This window comes from Conger conger, chromosome 9 (genome assembly GCF_963514075.1).
Source record: "Conger conger chromosome 9, fConCon1.1, whole genome shotgun sequence".
Lineage (NCBI taxonomy): Eukaryota > Metazoa > Chordata > Actinopteri > Anguilliformes > Congridae > Conger > Conger conger.
The window spans coordinates 58251319-58275106 of record NC_083768.1 but is presented as its reverse complement, the minus strand read 5'-3'; the positions used below and the strand labels follow the sequence as shown (position 1 = coordinate 58275106).

Here is a 23788-nt window from a genome sequence, read left to right as displayed (position 1 = left end):
TCAACACTGACACTCACCGTCAACACTAACACTCACTGTCAACACTAACGTCAACACTAACACTCTCCGTCAACACTGACACTCACCATCAACACTAACACTCGCTGTCACACTAACACTCACCGTCAACACTAACACTCGCCGTCACACTAACACTCTCCGTCAACACTAACACTCTCCGTCAACACTAACACTCACTGTCAACACTAACACTCCATCAACACTAACAATCTCCGTCAACACTAACACTCTCCATCAACACTAACACTCGCCATCAACACTAACACTCGCCATCAACACTAACACTCGCGTCAACACTAACACTCACCGTCACACTAACACTCTCCATCAACACCAACACTCTCATTCAACACTAACACTCACCGTCAACACTAACAATCACCGTCAACACTAACACTCGCCATCGACACTAACAACCACCATCAACACTCACCATCAACACTAACACTTGCCCTCAACACTCTCCGACAACACTAACACTCACCATCAACACTAATACTCGCCACCAACACTAACGCTAACACTCGCCATCAACACTAACAATCACCATCAACACTCGCCATCAACACTAACAATCGCTGTCAACACTCTCTCGCTCTCTCTCTCGCTCTCTCACCTCCCTCCATTTCCATCTCTGCTTCCCTCCCCCTCTCTCTCCGCCTCCTCCTCCGCCCCGGCTGTATCCATGGCGACTCACTCCTCCCCTTCTGCTTGGCTCCTCCCCCAACCTGCTGGTCAGAGCCGGAGCTCTGGAAGAGAGATGGAGAAGAATGAGACACTGGCACTCGCACACAGGCATACACACGCATACACACGCATACACACGCACACACACGCACGCATACACACGCATACACACGCATACACACGCATACACACACGCACACTCGCACTCACACGCACACACACGCATACACACGCATACACACGCACACTCGCACAGACACGCACGCATACACACGCATACACACGCACACTCGCATACACACGCATACACGCACACATGCATACACATACCAGATGGGCAGACAGACAGACAGATGAACTCACTCGCTCAGACAGATTCCCAGACTCTCCTTCCCCTTCACTGGCTTGTTCCTCCATCCCTCCATCACCAGACTGTGGAAGAAAGGGAGGAGGAGGAGGGTATGATTGGCCTCAGTAAAACGTGCCTCAGACATGCTCCACTGCTCTAAGTCCCTCTGAATAACATTACATCACATTACATTACATTACATTAATCACATTACATTACATTACAGGCATTTGGCAGACGCTCTTATCCAGAGCGACGTACAGTTGATTTGACTAAGCAGGAGACAATCCTCCCCTGGAGGGGGGCAGGGTTAAGGGCCCAACGGCTGTGCGGATCTTATTGTGGATTAGAACCATCAACCTTCCGTGTCCCAGTCATTTACCTTAACCACTACGCCGCAGGCCGCCCTATAAGGCTGCAAGCGATTGTAACTTGACTGCAAGTGATTGTAGTGAGAGTACACTTGCTAGTGTGGCATGTTTCTTTATTGTGGTTTATTTGTTTGCTTTTGGGAGGAAATTGCCTTGCTATCGGAGTCCCCTCTCCCGTCGGCTGCATAGTCGTTGTAGAAGAGCCGGAAGTCCTCCTCGCCCACATCCTCCTCCCAGTCCTCCATCCAATCAGAGTGCCGCTCAGGCGCTGGCCCCGCCCTCTCTGCCCGGGGAGTTTCTTTGACGGGCTGCTGAACAGAGACGTGACAACACGTTCACAAAGCCACGAGCTCCCCACATCCCCTCACTCCCGAGAGGATGTTCAAGGACTACGCAATTCATGCATGAAAAAAATTCAACCGCACGTTTCTTTCAAAAACTCAATAACGGGACACAAAGCTAGTGATGGGGCTTCACAAACCCAGCAGGACATCCAACTCACCTCTTTATCAGCTACAGTGCAGTTCTCCGTGTTCCCCACAGGGGGTGCTATGGAGTCAGACCCCACCTTTCTCCTCTTGGCTGCAGCAGCTGAAGAAGAACAGGCCTTCAGACCAGTATACAGAGATGCAGTGCAGGGCCGAATCCAACCGTCCGACATTTGTCGCATGTCTTCCCCTCTCTCTCGCTCCCATTCTTCCTGTCTCTCTATACTATATACTGTCCAATAAAGCTGAAAAAGGCCTAAAAAAATATATTTATAAAAAAAAAAAAAAAAGTGACTTCTGTTACCGTATAAAGTCTGAATAAAGACAAAAAGAAGGAATGAACCCTACGGCCCCCTGTCAGAGATAGTTCTTAATGCGCTAAAAAAAACTATTCGGTTGGTAAAACTGCCCAAACTCACATCCCTGAGGACACACAGCACTACTGAAAACGTACAGTCATACTACAAACACATCCATGAATAAATATTTATAGTCATGAAAATAATGGTGAAAAAAAAATATATTGGTAGAGACAGTAAAGGTGTCTGAAGGATTTAGCTTTCTCAAAAAATGATTTAACCCCGGGGTGATGTACACACGTCTTGTGGTTTAACCCTGGTGTGATGTACACACGTCTTGTGTTTCGCCCATAATCCATAAAAATAACTATAAAAGGTTTTAGCAGTACATACAGTGTTTATAGCTCAGTTTTTTTTTTCTTTTTCTGATTTGACTTTTTCATTGAATCAGCATGAAGTGCCCAGTCTTACCTGCACTGCTGTCCAGTGGGGGGCAGGTAAAGGATTCCGTGGGCTGAACTGGCACGATAGGTGACTCTAAACATCTCACCTGAGAAAAGAAAATACACTAATATGACCCAGGCTTGCACTGGTGAGTCACAGAGTAATGTCAGCATTTCTCCTGAGACAAGACTCAAGAACACTCAGTGAATATGTACAGTTTTTTGGGAGGGAAGGACACCCAGGGAAACAGCTAAGTAGGCCAAGAAAAGGGTCTGCCAATAGAACAGCCAGCCATTTTAAAACTCCAGTCCCAAGTTATGTTTTAAAGGTACAATAGGTAAGATTTTAGTGTTAAAACATTATTACAAGACCACTGTAAACCCCTTCCTATCGTTGAAAAAGGCTCACTGACATGTTGACTCACCCTCTGCCTGTGTGTATATTTGGGTTTCAAAATATACAGTTGACAAGCTGTCACTCTGTACCAAAACATGGTATAACTGTACATTAATTCAATAATAATTCAAGCTCATTGGTTGAAAATTGGTGCTAATTGCCACAGCCAATGGCATGGGGGAAGGGGGGGGGGGGGTTTAAAACGTCAGCGCGTTTACAGAGAAGGGGGAGGGATAAGCAGTGTGGTGGTTTGAGGGTGTTTCTTGCAGCATTTCCTCTCTTGACCATTAGAAGTCCAAAATTACCCATTGCACCTTTAACTCAAAATGAAGTAATACACTGCATTGGTGAATATATACACAAGAACAGGGGGGTAAAATGTAAAACAAGATGAGAGCCACACAGAAAAATATTTAAATGTAGAAATCGTAAAACATTTTTGGTTTGCCAATCCGTACCCTCGGTTTAGGAAACTGTGTGCTCAGCTTAGCAATCCATACCGGCAGTTATGCAAAGGCAAAACAAGCGCAAGCATTGCAAACCGAGAGTGCTTATTTCCATGTTTAAATATTTGTTTTTTTGTTTTGTCTAGGTGGCTCTGTAACCACCTGTCCCTCGAAGGCGAGAAAAATAAAATGGTGGACAGCAGAGAAGGACGCTGACCTGCGTTGGAGGGGGTCTGTTCATGGTTTTGCGGGCACGGTGGATTTTAGGCTGCGGGGGGGCCGCTGTCGGGGGAGGGGTGGAGGAGGAGGAAGAGGAAGAAGGGGGGAAAGGTTTGCTTCCAGGACCCGAAACGCTCATTTTAGCTCTGCCCACAGAAGAGGAAGAGGAGGCAGATGAAGCAGACGGGGCTGAGGCAGGGAGGGTCTTTGTGGCATGGCCTGGAAGAGCGAGGGAGACGAAAGAGAGAGAGAGCGAGAGAGAGAGGGAGAGGGAGAGAGAGATTAAATAGGCAGACATTAATATAATTACACATGTAAAATAATCCACCTAAGTATATTAGCAGATTGTTTTCCATTTACACATATCTAGATTTTTAACGTACGTTAACATACGTGCCGCAGAAACTGTGCATAAGTAATTTGGCGACACTGCTTTTGGCACGACCACGTGTCCTACCAGTAAACCACAGTGTATGTGAAGAGACAGAGAGACACTGCGCGGCTGATCAACTCTGCCGCGACTCTCCTCCGGGCTCTTTTACCGCTGAGGCCTTTAGCGCTGAGGCCTTTAGCGCTAGCGCTAGCGGTTTTAGGCGCGTTTTCCTCGTCCTCGCCACTCTTCCCCTCCTTCAGCAGTGACATCATGCCCCCCATAGGCTCCGCCTCCCGGGGAACTGTCACTGTGCCACCGGACGGCTCGTCTGCAGAGGGAACAGACGTCACGTTACATCACATTATTGGCATTTTGGCAGACGCTCTTATCCAGAGCGACGTACAGTTGATTAGACTAAGCAGGAGACAGTCCTCCCCTGGAGCAATGCAAGGGCCTTGCTCAAGGGCCCAACGGCTGTGCGGATTTTATTTTATTTTATTGTGGCTACACCGGGATTAGAACCACCGACCTTGCGTGTCCCAGTCCTTTACCTTCACCACTACGCTACAGGCCGCCCACGTCACGTGGCCGCCGCATCCTACATTCACTAATGAAGGGAGAATTCATGTCCATTCAACGACATAAAGGTCGCACACGTTGTCCCACAGTACTGAGTATGGGAATTTCAAAGGCAAGAGACAGAAATTATATTGCGAAAATAAATGGGTGAGCATTCTTGACAAATGCTTGTATGCAAACCAGGGGTCTCAAACTCATTGTCACAGAGGGCCGTGTATGCAGTTTTTTCATTCAAAACGGTTAATGCTGCCTTAATTTTGTTTATTTGGAACACGAATAACACATTTCGCTTTATTTACATTATGTGCAAACCTACAGCCCAATTCAGCAAATAATTGAATTATAGACTGAGGATCTGAGGCTGGGATAAAAAACCAGCACACACACAGCCCTGCATGGCACTGAGTCTGAGACACACACACACGGCACGGAGTTTGAGACCCCTGGAATGGAAGTTCGTAAATAACCGTTCTTGCCTGCATCTGCTTGGTTAGGATCACGTCTCGCATCCGATTCGGCTTCCTCGTCCTTATCCTCGGACGGTCCGTGCCCTTTGAGAGCCACCTAACAGATCCACGGGGGGGAACGAAACAGACAAAAAAATTTAAACAAAACCAGCGGGCAAAAGTGATCGCCAAATACACCAGAATGATTCCCCAGAATCAAATGCTCAGCTTCAGCGTTCCGGGGGCCCTTGCACATATGGCGTTTACGATCGCCAACTCAGGGAAACTCAGGGAAATTAATCTGGTAACTCTGGATAGTCCAGAGACATAGTGTGGGTAACAGCAGCAGCAGCTGCAAGGCCACAAGATATCAGATACACTCAGTGAGCACCTTGTTAGGTATTTATTACTTTTTATTTGATTTATTTATTTTACTTATTCAGTCTTCTGCTGCTGTAGCCTATCCACTTAGAGGTTTGAGGCGATGTGTGTTTGGAGATGCTCTTCTGCATACCACTTGTAATATGTGGTTATTTGCATTACTGTCACCTTCCTGCCAGCTTTGACCGGTCTGAGCATTCTCCTCGGACCTCTCTCCTTTCTGCCCGCAGAACTTGTTTTTCGCACCAATCTCTGCAAACTCTAGAGGCTGTTGTGTGTGAAAACAGTGTCTGCATGATTGTATGCATTGCACTGCTGACCTCACTCTAGTAACAGACACTGTCAATGATACGATATTACCGCCGGTGTAAGAGAGAATGCGCGAAAAGAAAGCTAGCTAACAATCTTATAGCTGTAAGGTGCAGAACTCCCATATTTAGCCAGGTTTACAGAAAGCGCTCGTTTAATGAAGTGATGCAAACGAAAACAGCTGATAGCTGACAGGATGGATAACTAGACAGTCAAGCCTATTCAGCGAGCTAAACATCTGTTGTCTTATTGCTAGCTCTGTTGAACAGCTAGCTCAGTTAGCCTATTAGTTCCTACTATGTTGCAAGCTTGCATATTCTGCACTATACTGCGGGAACATGCAATGCATTTCAAATATGAATCGGCGAATCTTCGATTTAAGAAGACACGGGCTAGCATTTATATTTACCTTTAGCCATCTTTTGTAACCATTGTTAGGAATTATTTCCCTACCTCGACTGCCAGTTCCGACGTCGACATGTTCTCCCCGGGTTCCACAGAAAAGCAATTGTTACAGGCTGACGTGCCCTGCGTCAGCGTACGTCCCCCTCCCTTCCTCGTCCAATGATTGCGTCTGGAGCTATTGCGTATGACGTCACTTTTCAGTGTCCATAAAGTGGCACATGCGCTGATTCACGAACAGTCCACCAATGTGGAGTTTGGTCCAGGTCCACTGTACAAAAACGAATACAGCTGATCCAGCGTCAGCACTTTGAAACAATAACTTAGGCTTGTTTCACATCCACACTAGCATATTGTGGAACAACCGATGAGTGCTGTTCAGATACAGGATCATATTTTACGGGCCGGGTACGATAAGGATAAGGATATGATGGTGAAACCTTAACTCATGATGACTTGTGCAGGAAAACTAGTATAGGCTGTGAGCTTTGAGTTGTTAAAAGCATATTGCTAACTAAAATCATGACTTGTCAAAGCACTTACTCTCTGGTCAAACGGTGAAATTCCGAAGCTTGTAATTGGGGGTATCCTCCGTCTTTCTTATGCCAAACAAACCCATGGAAACTCATATGAAGGTACTATATAAATGTTATCTATACAATCAATTCCTAGACACATTTAAGGAGGGCATTTCACCAAACTGCTCATTCTGTAATGGTGCAGATGGTGCAGTGGGTAGCACTGCTGCCTCACAGCAAGGAGGTCCTGGGTTTGAATCTCGGTCGGCCGGGGCCTCTCTGTGTGGAGTTTGCATGTTCTCCCCGTGTTTGCGTGGGTTTCCTCCGGGTACTCTGGTTTTCTTCCACAGTCCAAAGACATGCAGGTTAGGCTGATTGGAGAGTCTAAATTGCCCGTAGGTATGAGTGTGTGAGTGATTCATTCATTATCCGCTTATCCTGAACAGGGTCGCAGGGGGGGCTGGAGCCTGTCTCAGCATACATTGGGCGAAAGGCAGGAATACACCCTGGACAGGTCGCCAGTCCATCGCAGGGCACACACACTTCACTCACTCATACCTACGGGCAATTTAGACTCTCCAATCAGCCTAACCTGCAATGGCTCTATAGTCCACAGTGCAGATCTTATTTGATAACGCCTTGAAAATAAATACATAAATACATTGTTTCTGTGTTCTGTAGTTTTTTTCTACGTTGGATACAGTCAAGTCTCGTCTAAATGTAGATTTGGTGACCCATAAGCATTTGCAGTCATAGTTCCTGTGAGTGGCATTTAATAATTGCCTGCATTATGTTTCCCCTAACATAGTTTCCAAGAGAGAAATAAAGTATGAGTTCCCAGTCGAAACCTGGATGGATTGTCGTCCAGTCTGGACGCCTTCCCCTTTAAGATTTGTGGTTAGCTAGCTAACTACGAGCTACCATTCTACAGCCCCTCTCTGTTCATGGGGAAGTCGCGTATAGCTAAGCTAGCGCTAGCTACCAAAGAAAACTTAAAAAAAGGCTAAAGTGCATTTAATTACCCGGACCTCAGTTAATCGACGTTAAACTTCGACAGGTCAACAAACCTTATAGGATTGTAACTTTGTAATAACAAATCACCCAAAGTGGTTGATACTAAGAACTTGGAAGTTGGCTAATCATGATAGCTAGCTAGCTAACGTATGGTATTTGCGGAAAAACTAGCGAACATTTCCTAGCTAACGGTAGGGAGTCGTTCGGTAAGAACTACGTATTTATTCGACTGGCATCGTTGGCTAACTTTCAAACATAGAACTAACCGAATTACCAAAAACAACTACAGATCTGTTCAATAATTGTGTAACAGTGAGCTAGCTATGTGCTTGAATTGGACAAAGCAGGCTAGTTAGCCGATACAGCGACGTTGCCTTGTGTCGGCCACGACCTGGAAACTCGTTTTCCTCCCGTGTCTAGCGATAGCTGTAGTTAACTTAGCCTAGCCTACTAGCCCACATAGTGCTAACAGCATTGCATTGACCAGACAACAAGAACAATCCGAGTACCGTACGTTCATTAGAGGTAGGTGCATCTACACCGATGTATTGCTAGCTAATGTTAGTTAGCATCCGCATCACATTTATCCACATCGGACAGCTGATAAGTTGACTAAATACGGATGACCAACTAGCCTAAACACATTTTTCACATAGATAATTAACATTAATGCGATTTTTAAGCGTTTTCCGTGCGAAAGATCTTTACTGTCTTTTGTGTCAGACCGAAGACTGCCCGTACCTGCGCAGTAGTAGCGTTGCGAGCCATCGCATCTTATCAGCTGGGCCAGGAAACTGGCTGTTGCTGTACCGATTTTAGTTCAGATTTCGTGCAACTTTTTGCATGCAAGAACTTGAACTTATCCATTGGACTGATTTTATGAAAAATCGTGTCATTGAATAACGTCAAGAAAGACCGGCGTTCACCCAAGGCATCTGACGAGCGAACTAGAGTGTGGGACTACTTCGTGTATATCCTAGTTACGTCAACTTAAAAGCGCCCTGGGCAAGCATGATTTGTGTTCAAATGCAGACATAGAAGACGGGAAGCGTTCTGTTCTATTCAAGTATACGTAGTTGAACAGTACAGTTTAATGTTGTGTAAAGCACTGGTAACATTGTGCTGATGAAAGTGACGGTGCTGTTCTGTGCCCATGTTCGCAGCGTCGAAATGGAGGTTCTATGTTTCCGGTTACCTGGCCACGGTGACGCCACGCTGCGGAACATGAACTGCCTGCGGTCGCGGCAACACTTCTGCGACGTCACCATCGTCGCCAGCGACCGGCAGACCTTCCGCGGCCACAAAGTGGTCCTGGCCGCTTGCTCGCCCTTCTTGAGGGACCAATTTCTACTGAACCCCTCCTCGGAACTGAAGGTGCAGCTGAGACACACATTCAGCTCGGGTTACACGGCCATCCTCGAACCCAGCTCAGAACTTACATTTCGGGAGCTTCCCTACTTTCGCACAAATGAAATCAAATTTAATACAGTGCGACATTTACTTTCTCAACACTGGAATCTCACATAGTCCGTTTCATTTATCCTATACTAGTCAAATGCAACTGCAGAAACAGGAACAGTAGGACTTGGGAATTAAATTACAAGTTACAAAACCTAGTGACAGTTGAACAGGACCCTGCAGCATTAACACAGACTGATGCAAATGGGGTGGCAATGATAATGGTATAACCTCATCAAAAATTTGGCCTCTGGTTAGGAATTATTTTCTGTTCACTACAAGCCAGGGCATATAAGGTTCAGAGATGCATATTTTCCTGTTACATTCTCTAGATCAGGGCTGCCCAGTCGTGTCTCCCAGGGGGCCAAGTGTATGCAGGTTTTCATTCTGAACACCTGCTGATTTCACCAATTAGTTCCCTCCTCTCTGGTTGAAGGCATGTAGTTTTCATGGGTCGGAATGAAAACCTGAAAACTGTTGGCCCTCCATTGCACGTGATTGGCACACATTACATTACATTACATTACATTACAAGGCATTACAAGGCATTTAGCAGACGCTCTTATCCACTCCTGCTCCAGATCGTCCACCCCACCATACCCTGATTAAGTTGATTTTCCACAATAAGTGAAGCCTAATATTCACACTGGTAGAAACTCACCTCCCCCGTTGCTCTTGCAGTGTCAGTAAAATGCTAGCCCTTTTTTGGGTTGCATAGTAGCTATTGGGTGTGTCCCAATACAAAAATACATCTTCCTACCTTAAAACTTTCTCCTCAAGTTTGGAACTATGGAGGGAACAGTAGAGGAAATGAGAATGTTTTTTTTAATTTTTTTTATTTCTGCTTTACCAAGCCTGTCTTTTGTATTGGAACCTATGAAATATTCTCGAAAACCTACAAAACCCACCTTCTTGTCATCTTAGTTAGCTCAATTGCATCGAGCACACAAAAGTGTTTGAATCCAAAACAATTGCGCATTTAGCCCAGGTCCAATTGGCACGCACCTTCGATGTTGTGCTAAGCTGACCAGTGTTTACATGTTGTGCCGTGACTCCTCCCATCCACCAGGTGTCAGTGTTGCACAGCTCCCGTGTGGTCTGTGAGCTGCTCCAGTCCTGCTACACCGGCATACTGCAGTTCAGCCCCAAGGAGATCATCAACTACCTGACGGCCGCCAGCTACCTGCAGATGGAGCACGTGGTGGAGAAATGTAGGGGAGCCTTGAGCCAGTACCTGCAGCCCAGAACTCCCAGTCCCCCGGGGGTACGGCGGACATTTTATGATGCGTTTCCTCCACCCTTATGAGAATGTGTTACCATATATTGACAAAAGAGACTGAAATGCATGGAATAATATATTTTAAAATGTTGTGGTGCTTTTGGAGGTCACTTCTTGTCAGTGCATTCTGGATCTGGCCAATCAATACAGCTTTTCACACTTTTTTGTATACATTATTTAAATGAAAATATATGGCAGGTGTGAATAGCATCTTACACCAGAGCCTGTCGAAAGGTGGTGAGATTTTCTTGCTGCGATTTATTGGATTCATGTAAATGATAGTTTGTCACAAATGTTGAAATTGTACTTTTCTCCCATCTCCCGTTTCAGACTATCAAATCGGAGGAGAGTGAGCCTTTGCTAGCGTTTGACAGTGGTGACCAACATCCTGTACGATCCAGATCGCCCCCTGGTGGGAAGGGGAGCTCACTGCAGCCCCACAGAAATTCCGCAGACAGGCAGTCCGACGTACACAAAGACCCCAATGCTGCACAAGACATTCCAGAGTTCAGGGTACATTCCAATACTCCTAGCCTTTGTGTGACCACAATGTTTAAAAATTCTTCTTTTTAATAGTTTTTGTCGTTTAAACGATGTTTGGGCAGGGTTTGTAGTGTTTTCCTTCCCACGGCTGTCTCGGGGAGGGGAAACCACCCTCTCAAAGCTGAATTAGGATAGATTATGTTGCCGAGAATGTAGCAAAATCAAGTCAAAATCCAAAACCAGCACAAGGCAGGACCTGTTGCCTCAGTTCACCCCCCCTTGAGATAGCTGTGCCCCATCCAGCCCTGAGCGTTGTCCATCACATAGACATGCTAATTATAGCAGACTGTAGTCTTAGGCCTGTTACATACTCTACGCAAGGAACACAAACATGAATGCAGACATAGGCAATTCTCCGAGGACGTACACTGCCGAGCCACAAGGTGGCAGCCTGGGCTAATCTGGTTGGAGTAAGTAACCTTGGGGCGGAAAGGACTTCTTCTTCGTCTGTAGTTGTTCGTTGAACAGTATTCACATTATGTTTACACTGAGTGCCTGTAATGGAAATGTGTGGAATCGCAGCACGCATTTGCGGTGCGTTAAAAAACAGCGCATTTTGCTGCGGGACGATGTGAGAAAGGCGCCTTGCGTTGCTCCTTGCATCCTTGCACAGAGTATGCAATGGGCTTTAGGTGTTGCATGCAGTCAGTGAACTGTACTGTACCTGCTGGAGTGTGACTTGCCCATCCTCTCTCCAGGTGAGATCAGCGGGCCCTTCCGGAGAGTTCCAGGAAGAGGAGGAGGAGGAGCGGGAGGACTTGGAGGTCTTCCAGGTGTGCATCGAGGACGAGGAAGAAGGGATTGAGGAGAAGAGGGAGGGAGAGGGGGAGGAGGGAGAGTATGGCAGCAGGGGAGAGGTGGTGGTTGCCCTGGACGGTAACCAAGGCAACGGCGACGAGGGCCACTTCGGGGCTCCTGCTGCGGCGGGAAGGGAGGGGTACAGAATGTTCCGGAGGCGGCCCTGGGAGATGGCCAGGGGCAGGGGGAGGGGCTTCCCAGGCAGGCGGCGTGGGAATCGAGAGAGGAGGCTGGTGGGCGCCCCCCCGGCGGAGGAGTGGCGCATCCCGACACCAGAGGAAATCATGGGGAGCTTCGGACTGGTCCACCCGGACTTCGGCCAAGAAGGGGGGGGCCCCGCAGTGCCTGGGGGGTACGAGCTCCCCCAGGCGGAGGCCGACAGGGCCCTGAGGGCGGGCTACGGGATGGGCGAAGGCCAGGGCGGGGACTTCGGGCTGGGGGAGGGCTCAGGCGCGGGCGGGGAGGGGGAGGAGTCCGAGTCGGTGGCGGTGGTGGGCTCCACCTCCTGCGGGGTGGTGTCCTGCGAGCACTGCGGCCTGGCGTTCCCCTCGGCTGAGTCCTTGGCCCTCCACGCCAGCTCCGCCCACCAGGCGCTGCTGTTCGTCTGCCCGCGGTGCGGGAAGCACTTCAGCCACGCCTACCACCTCAACCGCCACATGAGCACGCACCGCGGGGGCCGCTGCCACCGCTGTCCGCTCTGCCACAAGACCTTCACCCAGAAGTCCACGCTGTGCGACCACATGAACCTGCACAGCGGCGAGCGGCCGCACCGCTGCTCCTACTGCCACGTGCGCTTCGCCCACAAGCCCGCCCTCCGCCGCCACCTGAAGGAGCAGCACGCCAAGACCACCGCCCAGAACTGCCTGGAGGCGCAGCGGGAGCGCGAGAGGGAGGCGGACGGAGAGAGGGAGGGGGAGGGAGGGGGTGTCTGACGGGGGGGGGGGGGGGGGGGGGAGGGAGGAGAGAGGGATGTGGGAGAGGACGGCGGGGGCGGTGCAGGAAGGGAGGAGGGGCAGGGAGGGAAGCTGGAGAGGGGGAATAGGGGTGGGTGGAGTGTGAAGGTTGAGGGGAGGCCATTTTGTTCGAAAGTGCTGTGGAAAAGTGCTTGCCCCTTCGTCTCCTCCACCCCCTGACGTTCTGAAGTTCTCCCCTTCAGCGTCGATTAGATGGACCTGGGGCGGAGGGCGGGGGGTGGTTTATTTGGGGTTAGGGTGAGGCAGAGAGGCTTAGCAAAGCAGGGAGTCGGTGGATTGATGGTTAAAGCGGTAGATTATGTAGTTGACTCATCCGGCCTGGTTTCTTGTGTCTAAACGGTCTGCTGATTTTAAGCAGATGAGAGACACGGGCAGACCCTGCGGTGTCCTGGGCCAGCAGACACCTGTAGGAGACGGGCAGAAAGGGCAACGGCGGTACAGTAGGGCAGGGATCCCCAAGCCGTCAGCGCCAGACTTTACTCACATAGGGTCTCACGGCACGCCACTCTCAGGCCCGGTGGTGACGCCTCTACAGTAGGTTGTTCTTTCCAGATTTTAACAACATTTATTTTGCCTTTTGTGAATGAGATTTGTTTCTCCCATTTTTAAGTCTTTGAAAATAATTTGAAGTTTTAAATGTTTTTAAAAGGGGTTTTTCACGCGGGGCATACCTGACCTCACCTGACGGCACTCGGGCAGGGAAACGATGCAGTAGGCCCTGACCTGACGGCACTCGGGCAGGGAAACGATGCAGTAGGCCCTGACTGACTGCACTCGGGCAGGGAAACGATGCAGTAGGCCCTGACCTGACTGCACTCGGGCAGGGAAACGATGCAGTAGGCCCTGACCTGACTGCACTCAGGCAGGGAAACGATGCAGTAGGCCCTCACCTGACTGCACTCGGGCAGGGAAACGCTGCAGTAGGCCACGCCGTCTCTCCCTGGCTTGGATTAAGCTCTTCCGTGTCTGCTGTTACTCCCTGGACAACCAATAAAGTGACGGCAAGACTTTGCTTGACTGTGTTCATTATTTGACTCGTAGTTCTGCTGGTGCTTCCCCGGGAACGCAAAGTGCAACATAAAAAGTTAAGATGAAAAGTTCCGAGGTACTCATGGATGCTGAAAAGCCTTTATAGTTGGTTGACCTGAATGAAGTTGCAATGCTTTGGTTGCCAGCATTATTTTATTTATTAAGGCTTTTAACATCCAAATGAGTACCTTGAGTCTTTTACCTCTGCCTCCAGTGAGCACTAGTGGCGATGTTTTAGGACCCTTGAAGTGCACATAGGACTCAGAGTCTTATACCCTGAGGATTTATCAAAGTAATTAAAAGTCGCCGATTTTAAATCATTCACTTCCTAGAAGTTACAGACCTCCCAGGAGAAGGTAAAAGGGCAGACGTTTCAGAATAAAAGCACGACGACGGGGTGGATACGGCACGTTTGTGCAAAACGCCCCGCGGCCACGTCCCACTAGATCTCTCTCCCCACCTCCGGATAAACCGCAACAGCACACAAAGACAGCATCAGCTCTTTTTCTTTTTTTTTTTATTTGCATAATTTTTTCACTAAACTAAAGTGCAGGCAAATATACGGGGAGGGCAGCCACAGGCTACGTCTCACCGTGCCCACAATCTTAAAATGCTTGCAAAATTAAAAGTAAAAAAAAAACCCCAAAAGTTTCATTGCTAATACAAATTTCTGTGAACTATGTACTTTTGTAGCTCTTCCTCGTCAGAAAGGGTCTTCATTGTACACCACCTGGTTTCGTTTGTCCCTGTAGGAGCCTTTCACACTGTTCTGTACAGCTGAGAGAGCAAGAGGAGAGAGAGAGAGGGAGAGGAGATAGGAGGAGAGAGGGTCAGAGGAGGAGAGGGGGATATGTATACAATGCTGTGAAAAAGTACTTGCCCCTTCCTGATTTCCTCTATTATTTTGTATTTTTCACACAGAAATGGTTTCAGATCTTTAGACAAACTCATATAAGGAAAGGGGAACCGGAGTACACACGTTTTGTAAAAATTACTATTTAATGCAAAGTCGTCAAAAGACCCAAATCACACCTGTGCAAAAGTAATTGTCCCCCTTAATCTTAAAAACTGGTTCCATCACCTCCAACAGCAATCAAACACTTCCAATAATTTTACTATTTGTCTTTCACAATGCTGTGGAAGTATTTTAGCCCGCAGTTCTGCCATGGTTAAACATTTTTTTGCAAAAGTTGTTGCAATATATCAGTCTGCCAAGGGTTTGCCGAGGCATTTCTGAGGCTCTGGGACTCCACCAGAGAAGACAGGTGAAGACAGGTGAATATTCACAGGAGTGGCCGGCCTGCCCAAATTCCCCCAAGGGCGCAGTGACAACCAATCCAGGTTTCGTGGTGCAGCGCACGGTGGAAGCGGCCCACAGGACCGAGTTGAGTCGCGCAGGTCTAAAACATTCAGTCGTCGAAATGCCCTCGGGGCGATGGGAGTAGCGTGGTTACCCAGAATGCTTTGCTCTCTCGACACTCACCCAGCGATGCCCAGACGGACGTGCCGGTGGCGGCCTCCAGCATGGGCTGTTTCCTGGCGATGCTGACTCTCACTACCACGTCGCCCACCGTGCTGCCGTTCAGCTGGGGAGAGAGAGCGCGAGAAAAGGCCCGCATGACGACCGCACGTGCCCACACCGCCACGTTTACAAGCGCCGGGCCGTCGCTGCCGAAGAGCTGCAGGGCTCTCGGGAGGAAGAGCCCTGAGAGACAGACGCTAGCCACAGTGCTACTACCCACAACAGCCTGAGCTACTGAACACACCCAGGGCATACTGACCTCCGCAACGGCCTGGTCAGCGGACTCCATCTTCTCAAACGTGATGAAGGCACAACTGGGAGGGGAAAGAGGAACAGCACAGGATCATAGCATGAGGAAAAACCCAAAAGTTCTGGGTGCCCCAGAGTGCAGTTAGCCTATGCTAATCCATACTAGCAGCTAACAGGGCAGTTAGCCTGTGCTAATCCATACTAGCAGCTAAGAGGGCAGTTAGCCTGTGCTAATCCATACTAGCAGCTAACAGGGCAGATAGCCTGTGCTAATGCATACTAGTAGCTAACAGGGCAGTTAGCCTGTGCTAATGCATACTAGTAGCTAACAGGGCAGTTAGCCTGTGCTAATCCATACTAGCAGCTAAGAGGGCAGTTAGCCTGTGCTAATCCATACTAGCAGCTAACAGGGCAGATAGCCTGTGCTAATCCATACTAGCAGCTAACAGGGCAGATAGCCTGTGCTAATCCATACTAGCAGATAACAGAGCAGTTAGCCTGTGCTAATCCATACTAGCAGCTAACAGAGCAGTTAGCCTGTGCTAATCCATACTAGCAGCTAACAGAGCAGTTAGCCTGTGCTATTGTGTCCTAGCGGGTGTCCCCCAGTGCAGCGGGGCCTGGTGCGGGTGGTTACTTGCGCGGGGAGTCCATGCTCAGGTCGATGATGGTGCCGTGCGCAGAGAAGGCCGCGCGCAGGCTGTCCTCCACCAGGGCGGCGCCGTACACATAAACAGTGTTCCCTTTCCTCACCCCCCTCCGCTCTGGGTACGAGTCTGACCCTGTAGCGCACGCAGAAACACACGCACGCGCGCGCACACACACGCACAGTGTGACAGGGTTCCCACTCCAAACAGGACCATATTCTCCATAACTGTTCTTAGTATTGTGACCAAGGAGAGAGGGATGGAAAAGGGGAGTGAAGGAGAAAGAGTGCACACTCACTGCGGAATGGTGCGTCTCGTTCGCGCTCCCGTTCGCGGTCCCGTTCCCTGTCGCGGTCCCTCTCTCTGTCTCTGTCTCTGTCTCGATCCCGGCTCCTCTCGCGTTCCCGATCTCGATCCCGTTCCCGTTCCCGATCGCGGTCTCTGCCCCTGTCACGCTCCCGATCTTTCTCCCTTTCCCGTTCTCTCTCCCGGTCGCGGTCGCGGTCACGATCCCGATCCCGATCCCTCTCTGCGTCCCGGCTGGAGGTCGACCCGCCCCCATCCTCATCGTCACGAGAACGGTCTCCAGAGCTCACAAAGCTGAAGAGCAGGGAAGCTGGGCTTTAAGTTTTTACATCATTATTCAAGTACACAGAAAGAACGCAATACACACAGCCCACACACCATACACACACACACACACACACACACACACACCACACAGCCCACCCACACACACACACACACACACACACACAGACACACACACACACAGACACACAACATATGCACACAACACAGCCCCCCACACACACACACGCACACTGACACCATACACACACCACACAGCCCACACACACAGACACCATATGCACACAACACAGCCCCCACACACACACACACCATACGCACACCACACACAGACACCATACGCACACAATACGCACCATACACACCACAAAGTAGCAGTAATCTATCCCACATTTTCAGAAGATTGGCTAGAAATTCAGGAAATTTTCCGTCTCACCTCTCATAGAGAGACTTCCGATGGGCCCTTTTCCCTGACTGAAAGAGAGGCAATAGGAAATTGTGACATGCAAAGCAATGAGGGTAAAATCTTTGAGCTGGGCAATTAATAACACTCTCAGTCCATCGTGGTCTGAGCCAATCCAGGTCTGACTACAAACACATCATCAGGTGAAAGAGCACCTCTGGGATCTCCTCATCGGTAGAGATGCTCCTTTGAAAGGGAAGGAATGCAGGGACAGGGCCTTTCTCTGGATCCTGGGGAGGAGAAAGGGACTACATTACCCACAATTCACCGTTAACATGATTACATTTACAATATAGTGCCATCGCTGCACAATGAGTCCTAAAAAGCACAGAAACACAGACACACACACACATATATATATATATATATATATACACACACACACATGTGTGCGCGCGCGCGCACACACAGACACACACACACACACACACACACACACACACACACACACAAACACAGTGCTGATTTACCTTTAGTTTGCCTTCCAGGGTCCTGGAGCGCTTGAAGCCGGAGTTCTTGTTCTCAGACTTGATTGCGCTGATGGCTCCAGACTTGATGAGCATCTTAGCCTGCTCTGTAGCAGTGGCTGTGTCTAACACGGGCTGGTCAGAGAGAGCTTAACACAGCGAGAGAGAGAGAGAGAGAGGGAGAGAGAGGTGGAAGGAAAGGGGGGGGGGAGAGGACAACTGAATAGGGTGCATTTTTATATGGGGACACACTTGGGAAAGTGCTAAAGAGGAGTTGGCTTACTGCGTTTGAGTCCACTCTGACTTGTCTGACTGGTAGAGCTTTGCTTCTTTAGAGCCATGAGAGCCTTTTTCTGCAGAGAGAGAGGGAGAAAGAAAGAGTTTGATATGACACTTTACTGGACAAAGTCAGTTCCAGCGCCATGGCAACACAGGTTGGTGCGTCGCTATGACAACTAACCTTCTTCTTTAGCTTGGCATATTTCTTCTGCAGGGACTCCTCTTCCTCGGTAAGGGAGCTGGGGAACACCACCATGGCGGCTGAGCTGGAACAGAGAGGGAAGCCAGGCGGCTCGTTCGGTTAAGGCACCGCGCTACGGACGATGAGCCAATCAGAACCGTGCCAGTGCCATCTGCGGCCGATAGCTCCACAGGGAGGGCGATGCGACATGCAATTGCTAATTGCACGTCGCATCGCAGGATATAGGAATTAGGGTTGTCCATGTTTCATTGCTATTTAGTCACTCCACTGGACGACCCCTACTCGATCTCTCTGGTGCAGTTTCTTGAAGACATTCTCAATATGATATCGTCATCAGCGCGGTAATATGGCACTTGGTCATTAATTATACGACAGTGCTATTGTTCGTGAATTTTGGTGCTGTCAACGAAAACCACCGTGGAGCAAACCCGTTATTCTAAAGTACCACAGCCAGTTTCAAATGGGATACAGTCAACACAGACTGTTGTTAATAGCTCGATTACAACAGAAATATAAGGTTAGATGTTGCCATGCCAGCCAATTAGCAACGTAGCGAGCTATTCCGCTACGAAATAAACGAGAATTACAAGGGACTCGCTTGTCGAGCATTAACAGTTACCAGCCGAGCTACCTCCAACTAATTTCGTTCAACAAGTCAATAAGTACAAAGCAGCGGACGGCAGTTAATGTGCTAGCTAACTGTTAGACTGTCATGTTCTTTGTTAGCTTGCAACTGGCTACAGCATTCTCACTTCGAGAGTAGTTATATAACGCATTAAACAATAGGTGGCATAGCAACAGTTAGTTCTTAAAGGGTGAACAACATTAATAGAAATTATTTTTACCTTTCGAGTTTCAAACCGTGCGCAAACGTCTATCTACCCATACACTTTCCAAAACACAGGCGCAGAAATATGACGTTTGGTAGTTGCTGGAGGAAGTGCGGCAGAATGTTGCAGTGTGAAAATGAATTAAGACGACTGATAAAAACCGCAGGTCTTTGACTATTGCAGTGTAGACAATTAAAACAAAACAACTGTAATATGGTCTGCGTGTTTCTAGCCTCACGGTGCGTCAGATGACAAATTCATGAGCATACCCTACCGGTCCGATTTCCGAGTAGTACCAACTTCTGGTCTTCAAACATTTCTACTTCCGTATCCAGAAGTTACTGCCACTGTGGCTGGAAAAGAAACCAACTAGCTTGCTTGCGGAATTGAGTGGAAGCGATGGAGAAGATAGGTGAGAAAGTCAACCAAGTCCATATTTTGCCTTCCGTTTTTTTTTTGTTTTTTTTAAATGAATTAATTGAAGATAGTCCTGAAAGGCGTCGTGTCTTAAATAACTGGTTTATTTTACACAACCAGTTAGTAACACGTTATTATAAATGCAGTGAGCTTGACTGATGCAATTGGGATACAAGTGTCTTGGATGAACTTGCAGAAGAATGTTAAATCTCGGCTTTAAAATCTTTACTGTTCGGGCTGTCTGCATTGCCTGGCGCCCCGCATTTCGTATGTCTGAAGAATTGTGGTACTCCCCAAAGCAGAGTGACTCAGCTGGAAGTGTTGAAATCACTGCAAGGGTGTCTTGCATTTCGCCGTAGGTAGTATAATTAGGCAATTCTCACATTACATCTGCAATTCTTACACAGTATTTAATTTGTGCAAAGGGCAGCATACGCTCCCTATATGATTATCCCTGTGTCATTCTGAGCAGCCGTGTGGTGTAATGGTTGGGGAACTCGGTCACACACACTGCTGTTGTACCCAAGAGAAAGCTTAACCTTAATTGCTTCAGTACACACTCACTGAGTACTTTATCAGGTAATTATTAGACCTATTTTTTAGACTCAAGTCTTCTGCTGCTGTAGCCTATCCACTTAGAGGTTTGACACATTGTGTGTTCAGCGATGGGTGAGTGTATATCAAGCTGTATAAACGGGTTTACTATGCAAAATGAGTGGTGTGTAAGTCACTCTGGATGTAATGTAATGTAATGTAATCTAATGTAATCCCCAGTCCTGCCTGGATTTCATGAGCTGTGTGAAGGCAGCTCTGGAAAAGGGCATCTGCTAAATGTCCATAATGTAATGCATGACCAATTAAAACTCTGTTTCCTGCCTGCAGAGCTGCCCCCTCTGGGGCCCGATGACCTCCCACTGTCCCTGCTGGAGATGGGCTGTTCAGGGAGGTTTGAGCTGGTGTCTCGGCCAATCACAGGAGACCTGCCGCTACACCCACAGAGTACGGTGAGTACATTAGAGTGTGTGTGTGAGTGAGTGAGTGAGTGAGAGAGTGAGTGTGTGTGTGTGAGAGAGTGAGTGTGTGTGTGTGAGAGAGTGAGTGTGTGTGTGTGAGAGAGTGAGTGTGTGTGTGTGAGAGAGTGAGTGTGTGTGTGTGAGAGAGTGAGAGTGTGTGTGAGTGAGTGAGTGAGTGAGTGAGTGAGTGAGTGAGTGAGTGAGTGAGTGAGTGAGAGTGTGTGAGTGTGTGTGTGTGTGTGAGTGTGAGTGTGAGTGTGAGTGTGAGTGTGAGTGTGAGTGTGAGTGTGAGTGCGTGCGTGCGTGCGTGCGTCTATGTGTGTGTGAGTGTGTGTGTGTGTGTGTGTGTGTGTGTGTGAGTGTGTGTGTTCCGGACCCACTCTGTCTCTTTGTCTGTGTCTGTCTCTCTGTCTCTCTGTTTAATTGTCTCTCTCTGACTCTGTCTCGATCTATAGCTCTCTCTGACTCTGTCTCGATCTATAGCTCTCTCTGACTCTGTCTCGATCTATAGCTCTCTCTGACTCTGTCTCGATCTATAGCTCTCTCTGACTCTGTCTCGATCTATAGCTCTCTCTGACTCTGTCTCGATCTATAGCTCTCTCTGACTCTGTCTCTCTCTTGCTGTTTCTGTATTCTCTCATTGCTGCTTAATTAGCCCCGGACAGAGTAGGGCTGTTGTGTGTTATTGGTACTGCAGTGGGTTGTCCAGGGAAAGCATGGTATGCAGAAGCCTTGATTGACAGCGCACTTTAGCCCCGCCCATTGTGGGGGTGTGTGAAGCCACACCCTGCCATCACTAACACAGTTTTCCCCCCACTTCCTCCCCAGCTCCCCCACGGTCTTCCCCCGATTGGCCCAGACCTGCAGATGGAGGTGGAGAGACGCTTCCTGCGCGACCCCGAATGGCTTCCCATACACAACACTGACTCAGCCTTCCAAAAGTTCCTCAGGTGCAGTTTTCGGTTTACCTGCCTTCCTGTGTGCGCGTGCGTGCGTGCGTGCATGCATGTGTGTGTGCTTTCATATCAAGTCTAGAGCCGGAGAATAATGCACCTGGCCACTCTAACTGTGTGTGTGTGTGTGTGTGTGTGTGTGTATGTGTGTGTCTCAGGCTGGCTCAGAGGGAGAGGCAGGTGGACTCCCTCCTGCATTGCACTGTCTCCCCTCTCCACTCAGGACTCTCAGTGGTCCGAGATCCCACCACCGGAATGCTGCTGGACTTCACAGAGGTACACCCCACACACTCCACACACCCCACACACTCCACACACTCCTCTCCACACACTCCACACATAATAAGCACTCCCTCCTCCTCCCTCAGGTGTTGTTGGAGGATACGGGCCTGTCCTCGAAGAACTCCCTGTCCCTCCAGCGGCCCCCGGGCCCCCCGTCAGAGAGCCTGAGAGGGAGCCACACCAGCTACCCCTTCCTCCCAGGTCTGCCCCCTGTGTGGGGTGCAACTCATGTTTCTATCTCATGAGTAAAACTGGAAAGCTGAAGTTTCACTTGTATAACTACAGCTCATTTGCACATTGAACATTTTGAAGGGTACAGTTTTTGTGGAATTTCGGAATTTCTAGAACTCATCATATGTCGGTGTTCTAGAACTCGGTTGCTGTCAGTAGCCAGTGGTGATTGTGACATCAGTGTGCAACTGCAACGAGCTGCAATCGCACGTCCGCTGCATCTTAGCCTGTTGCGCCACCACGGCTCCGTTAAGCACGTTCTAATCACATATTTATGATCTTACTCCTAAAAAGGCAAAAGAAAGTTTTGGAACTGAGACCTATGTCTCTTTCTTTCTTTCTCACCCTCTTCTTTATATTTCTCTCTTTCTCCCCCTGCAGGAGGAATGGAGGAGCTGACTCTTGACCAAATCAGAAACAGGACTGAAGCGGAGGAAGACATCGACTTTGAGAATGGTGATGCCTCCCGCTTCGCCGGCAGGGCTAAGGCCGAGGGGCTAAATGAATGACGATCCAGACTCCCGGCTCTTTCTTAGCTTAGACACACACGCTGTACAGTGACAGGCCAGTGAAGAACAGGTCACGCTGCGACCCCAGTTGGCCAGCGTGCCGTCCTCCTCGCAGTGAGGCCTGGGGGTCGGCTGCTGCCTCCAACACTGCAAACGGCAGGTCGACCTGCCGGCTCGGCTCAGCCAACCACAGAGGACGTGTACATACCTCTACTCGGGCACATTTCCCTGAATAAGTAACATTACTGAGCTCAGTTAGCTGGTTTGCTGGTCTGTCACTGTTGGTTCGTAAGTTCTGAGAGCGGCTGCCTCGCAGTTGTCACCCAGGGAAGGGCAGCACCCCCTGGGCACCCTGGTCCTGGAGGGCAGTTTCTGTTTTTTGTTCCAGCTCGATCACAAGAGTCTGATGGATGATTAAAAGTTTAGAGTATTTTTAGTGGTGAAACGCAGAGTGCCTACAGCACATGGTCTCTTCTAGACTTGATATTCTGAGTGTACAGTAAATATGTGTGCATTGACTGTGTGTGTGTGTGTGTGTGTGTGTGTGTGTGTGTATGTATATCCATGCAGGTTTGCTGACAGTGGCCCCTGGATTAAAGACTGGGATGGACTTTGGTGACAAAGGTCTGTACTGCCTGTGTGTGTGTGTGTGTGTGTGAGAGAGTGAGAGTGAGAGTGAGAGTGAGAGTGAGAGTGAGAGAGAGTGTGAGTGTGTGTGTATATGTCTCTTACGTTGGCTGTAGGTCTGTCCTCAGCTGTCTACAGTTTGTCTGCTTTGTTAAACGGCAACAACATGAAATAAAATGTCTTTTTTGTCCGTCCTTCAAGACGCCAAGGCACCAGTGGGCAAAGTCAACCTGCTGTCCCTCTTGTCCACTTTTGATGACATCATCGACGCTCATCCAGAGGGAGAGGCAGAGGAGGGAGGGAAGGGAAGTGGAGACACCGCCAAAATACCCCGAACAAACAGTCTGGAGGACCTAGGGATCAAGGTATCGCCCCCGGCAACGTGCCCTGCGTTTCTGCACTGGCCTGCTGTGTCACCGTCACATCAGCAATTGTAGCTTACAGGCGCTAGCCTAGCTAACATACTTAAACATTATAGCACTGAGAAGATGGCTTGGTGTTCAATACAAATTTTGCCAGAAAACACCTCACACATGAAACCCTTGAAGACGATCTGAAATCAAAACCATACGAACCATACGAACACATCTTAAAGAATATATATTCCAAAATATATATAAAATTGTAATACCATTTTTGTTCCATCCACTTCCTGGAAGTCGTTGTGTACCAGTGTGCGTGTA

General features: G+C 48.8%; 4 protein-coding genes across 6 annotated transcripts in view; 2 read left to right on the top strand and 2 right to left on the bottom strand.

Moving 5' to 3' along the window:
• The window catches only part of ehmt2 (euchromatic histone-lysine N-methyltransferase 2), a 30118-nt gene extending 23721 nt beyond the window's left edge, over positions 1-6397 (bottom strand). The window contains 9 exon segments of the mRNA XM_061255240.1: positions 638-770; positions 1072-1140; positions 1581-1739; positions 1931-2019; positions 2687-2765; positions 3719-3939; positions 4263-4421; positions 5149-5236; positions 6262-6397. Of these exon segments, the coding sequence (XP_061111224.1) occupies positions 638-770; positions 1072-1140; positions 1581-1739; positions 1931-2019; positions 2687-2765; positions 3719-3939; positions 4263-4421; positions 5149-5236; positions 6262-6288 (1024 nt within the window). The 5' untranslated portion in view covers positions 6289-6397.
• A 1896-nt stretch (positions 6398-8293) lies between these two features.
• LOC133137371 (zinc finger and BTB domain-containing protein 12-like) lies at positions 8294-12725 on the top strand (the record flags this gene model as incomplete). The annotated part of the gene is made up of 5 exons (XM_061255616.1): positions 8294-8721; positions 8906-9116; positions 10270-10464; positions 10810-10992; positions 11721-12725. Coding segments are annotated over exons 2-5 (1587 nt in total), but the record flags the coding sequence as incomplete, so codon positions are not given.
• A 1611-nt stretch (positions 12726-14336) lies between these two features.
• Positions 14337-19480, bottom strand: nelfe (negative elongation factor complex member E). Of its 2 annotated transcripts, none has more exons than XM_061255097.1 (11): positions 19348-19480; positions 18223-18307; positions 18046-18115; positions 17766-17911; positions 17451-17525; positions 17269-17306; positions 16540-16841; positions 16232-16376; positions 15605-15659; positions 15307-15409; positions 14337-14600 (listed from the first exon to the last, which is right to left on the bottom strand). In XM_061255097.1, the coding sequence occupies exons 2-11, from the start codon at positions 18295-18297 to the stop codon at positions 14527-14529; spliced, it is 1083 nt and encodes a 360-aa protein (XP_061111081.1). In that variant the 5' UTR covers positions 18298-18307; positions 19348-19480; the 3' UTR covers positions 14337-14526. The 2 variants fall into 2 exon arrangements, with proteins under 2 accessions (XP_061111081.1, XP_061111080.1); XM_061255096.1 differs by lacking the exon at positions 19348-19480 and adding an exon at positions 19089-19341.
• skic2 (SKI2 subunit of superkiller complex) overlaps positions 19162-23788 on the top strand; it is a 19345-nt gene continuing 14718 nt past the window's right edge. Inside the window, exons 1-8 of one of the 2 annotated variants that reach the window (XM_061255094.1) lie at positions 19162-19485; positions 20373-20494; positions 21332-21453; positions 21615-21732; positions 21825-21939; positions 22351-22425; positions 23049-23102; positions 23307-23470. In XM_061255094.1, the coding sequence (XP_061111078.1) occupies positions 19473-19485; positions 20373-20494; positions 21332-21453; positions 21615-21732; positions 21825-21939; positions 22351-22425; positions 23049-23102; positions 23307-23470 (783 nt within the window). In that variant the 5' untranslated portion in view covers positions 19162-19472. Of the gene's footprint in view, positions 19486-19939; positions 20070-20372; positions 20495-21331; positions 21454-21614; positions 21733-21824; positions 21940-22350; positions 22426-23048; positions 23103-23306; positions 23471-23788 lie in introns of those variants that run through there. The other variant, XM_061255095.1, reaches the window with a different exon arrangement.

Coding starts and splice junctions, on each gene's coding strand:
- nelfe (XM_061255097.1), bottom strand. CDS start 18,297: ATGGTGGTGTTCCCCAGCTCCCTTACCGAGGAAGAGGAGTCCCTGCAG. Junction 18,116..18,222: donor ATGCCAAGCTAAAGAAGAAG/GTTAGTTGTCAT, acceptor CTCTCTCTGCAG/AAAAAGGCTCTCATGGCTCT. Junction 15,410..15,604: donor CTGACCAGGCCGTTGCGGAG/GTCAGTATGCCC, acceptor CTCTCTCCCCAG/CTGAACGGCAGCACGGTGGG.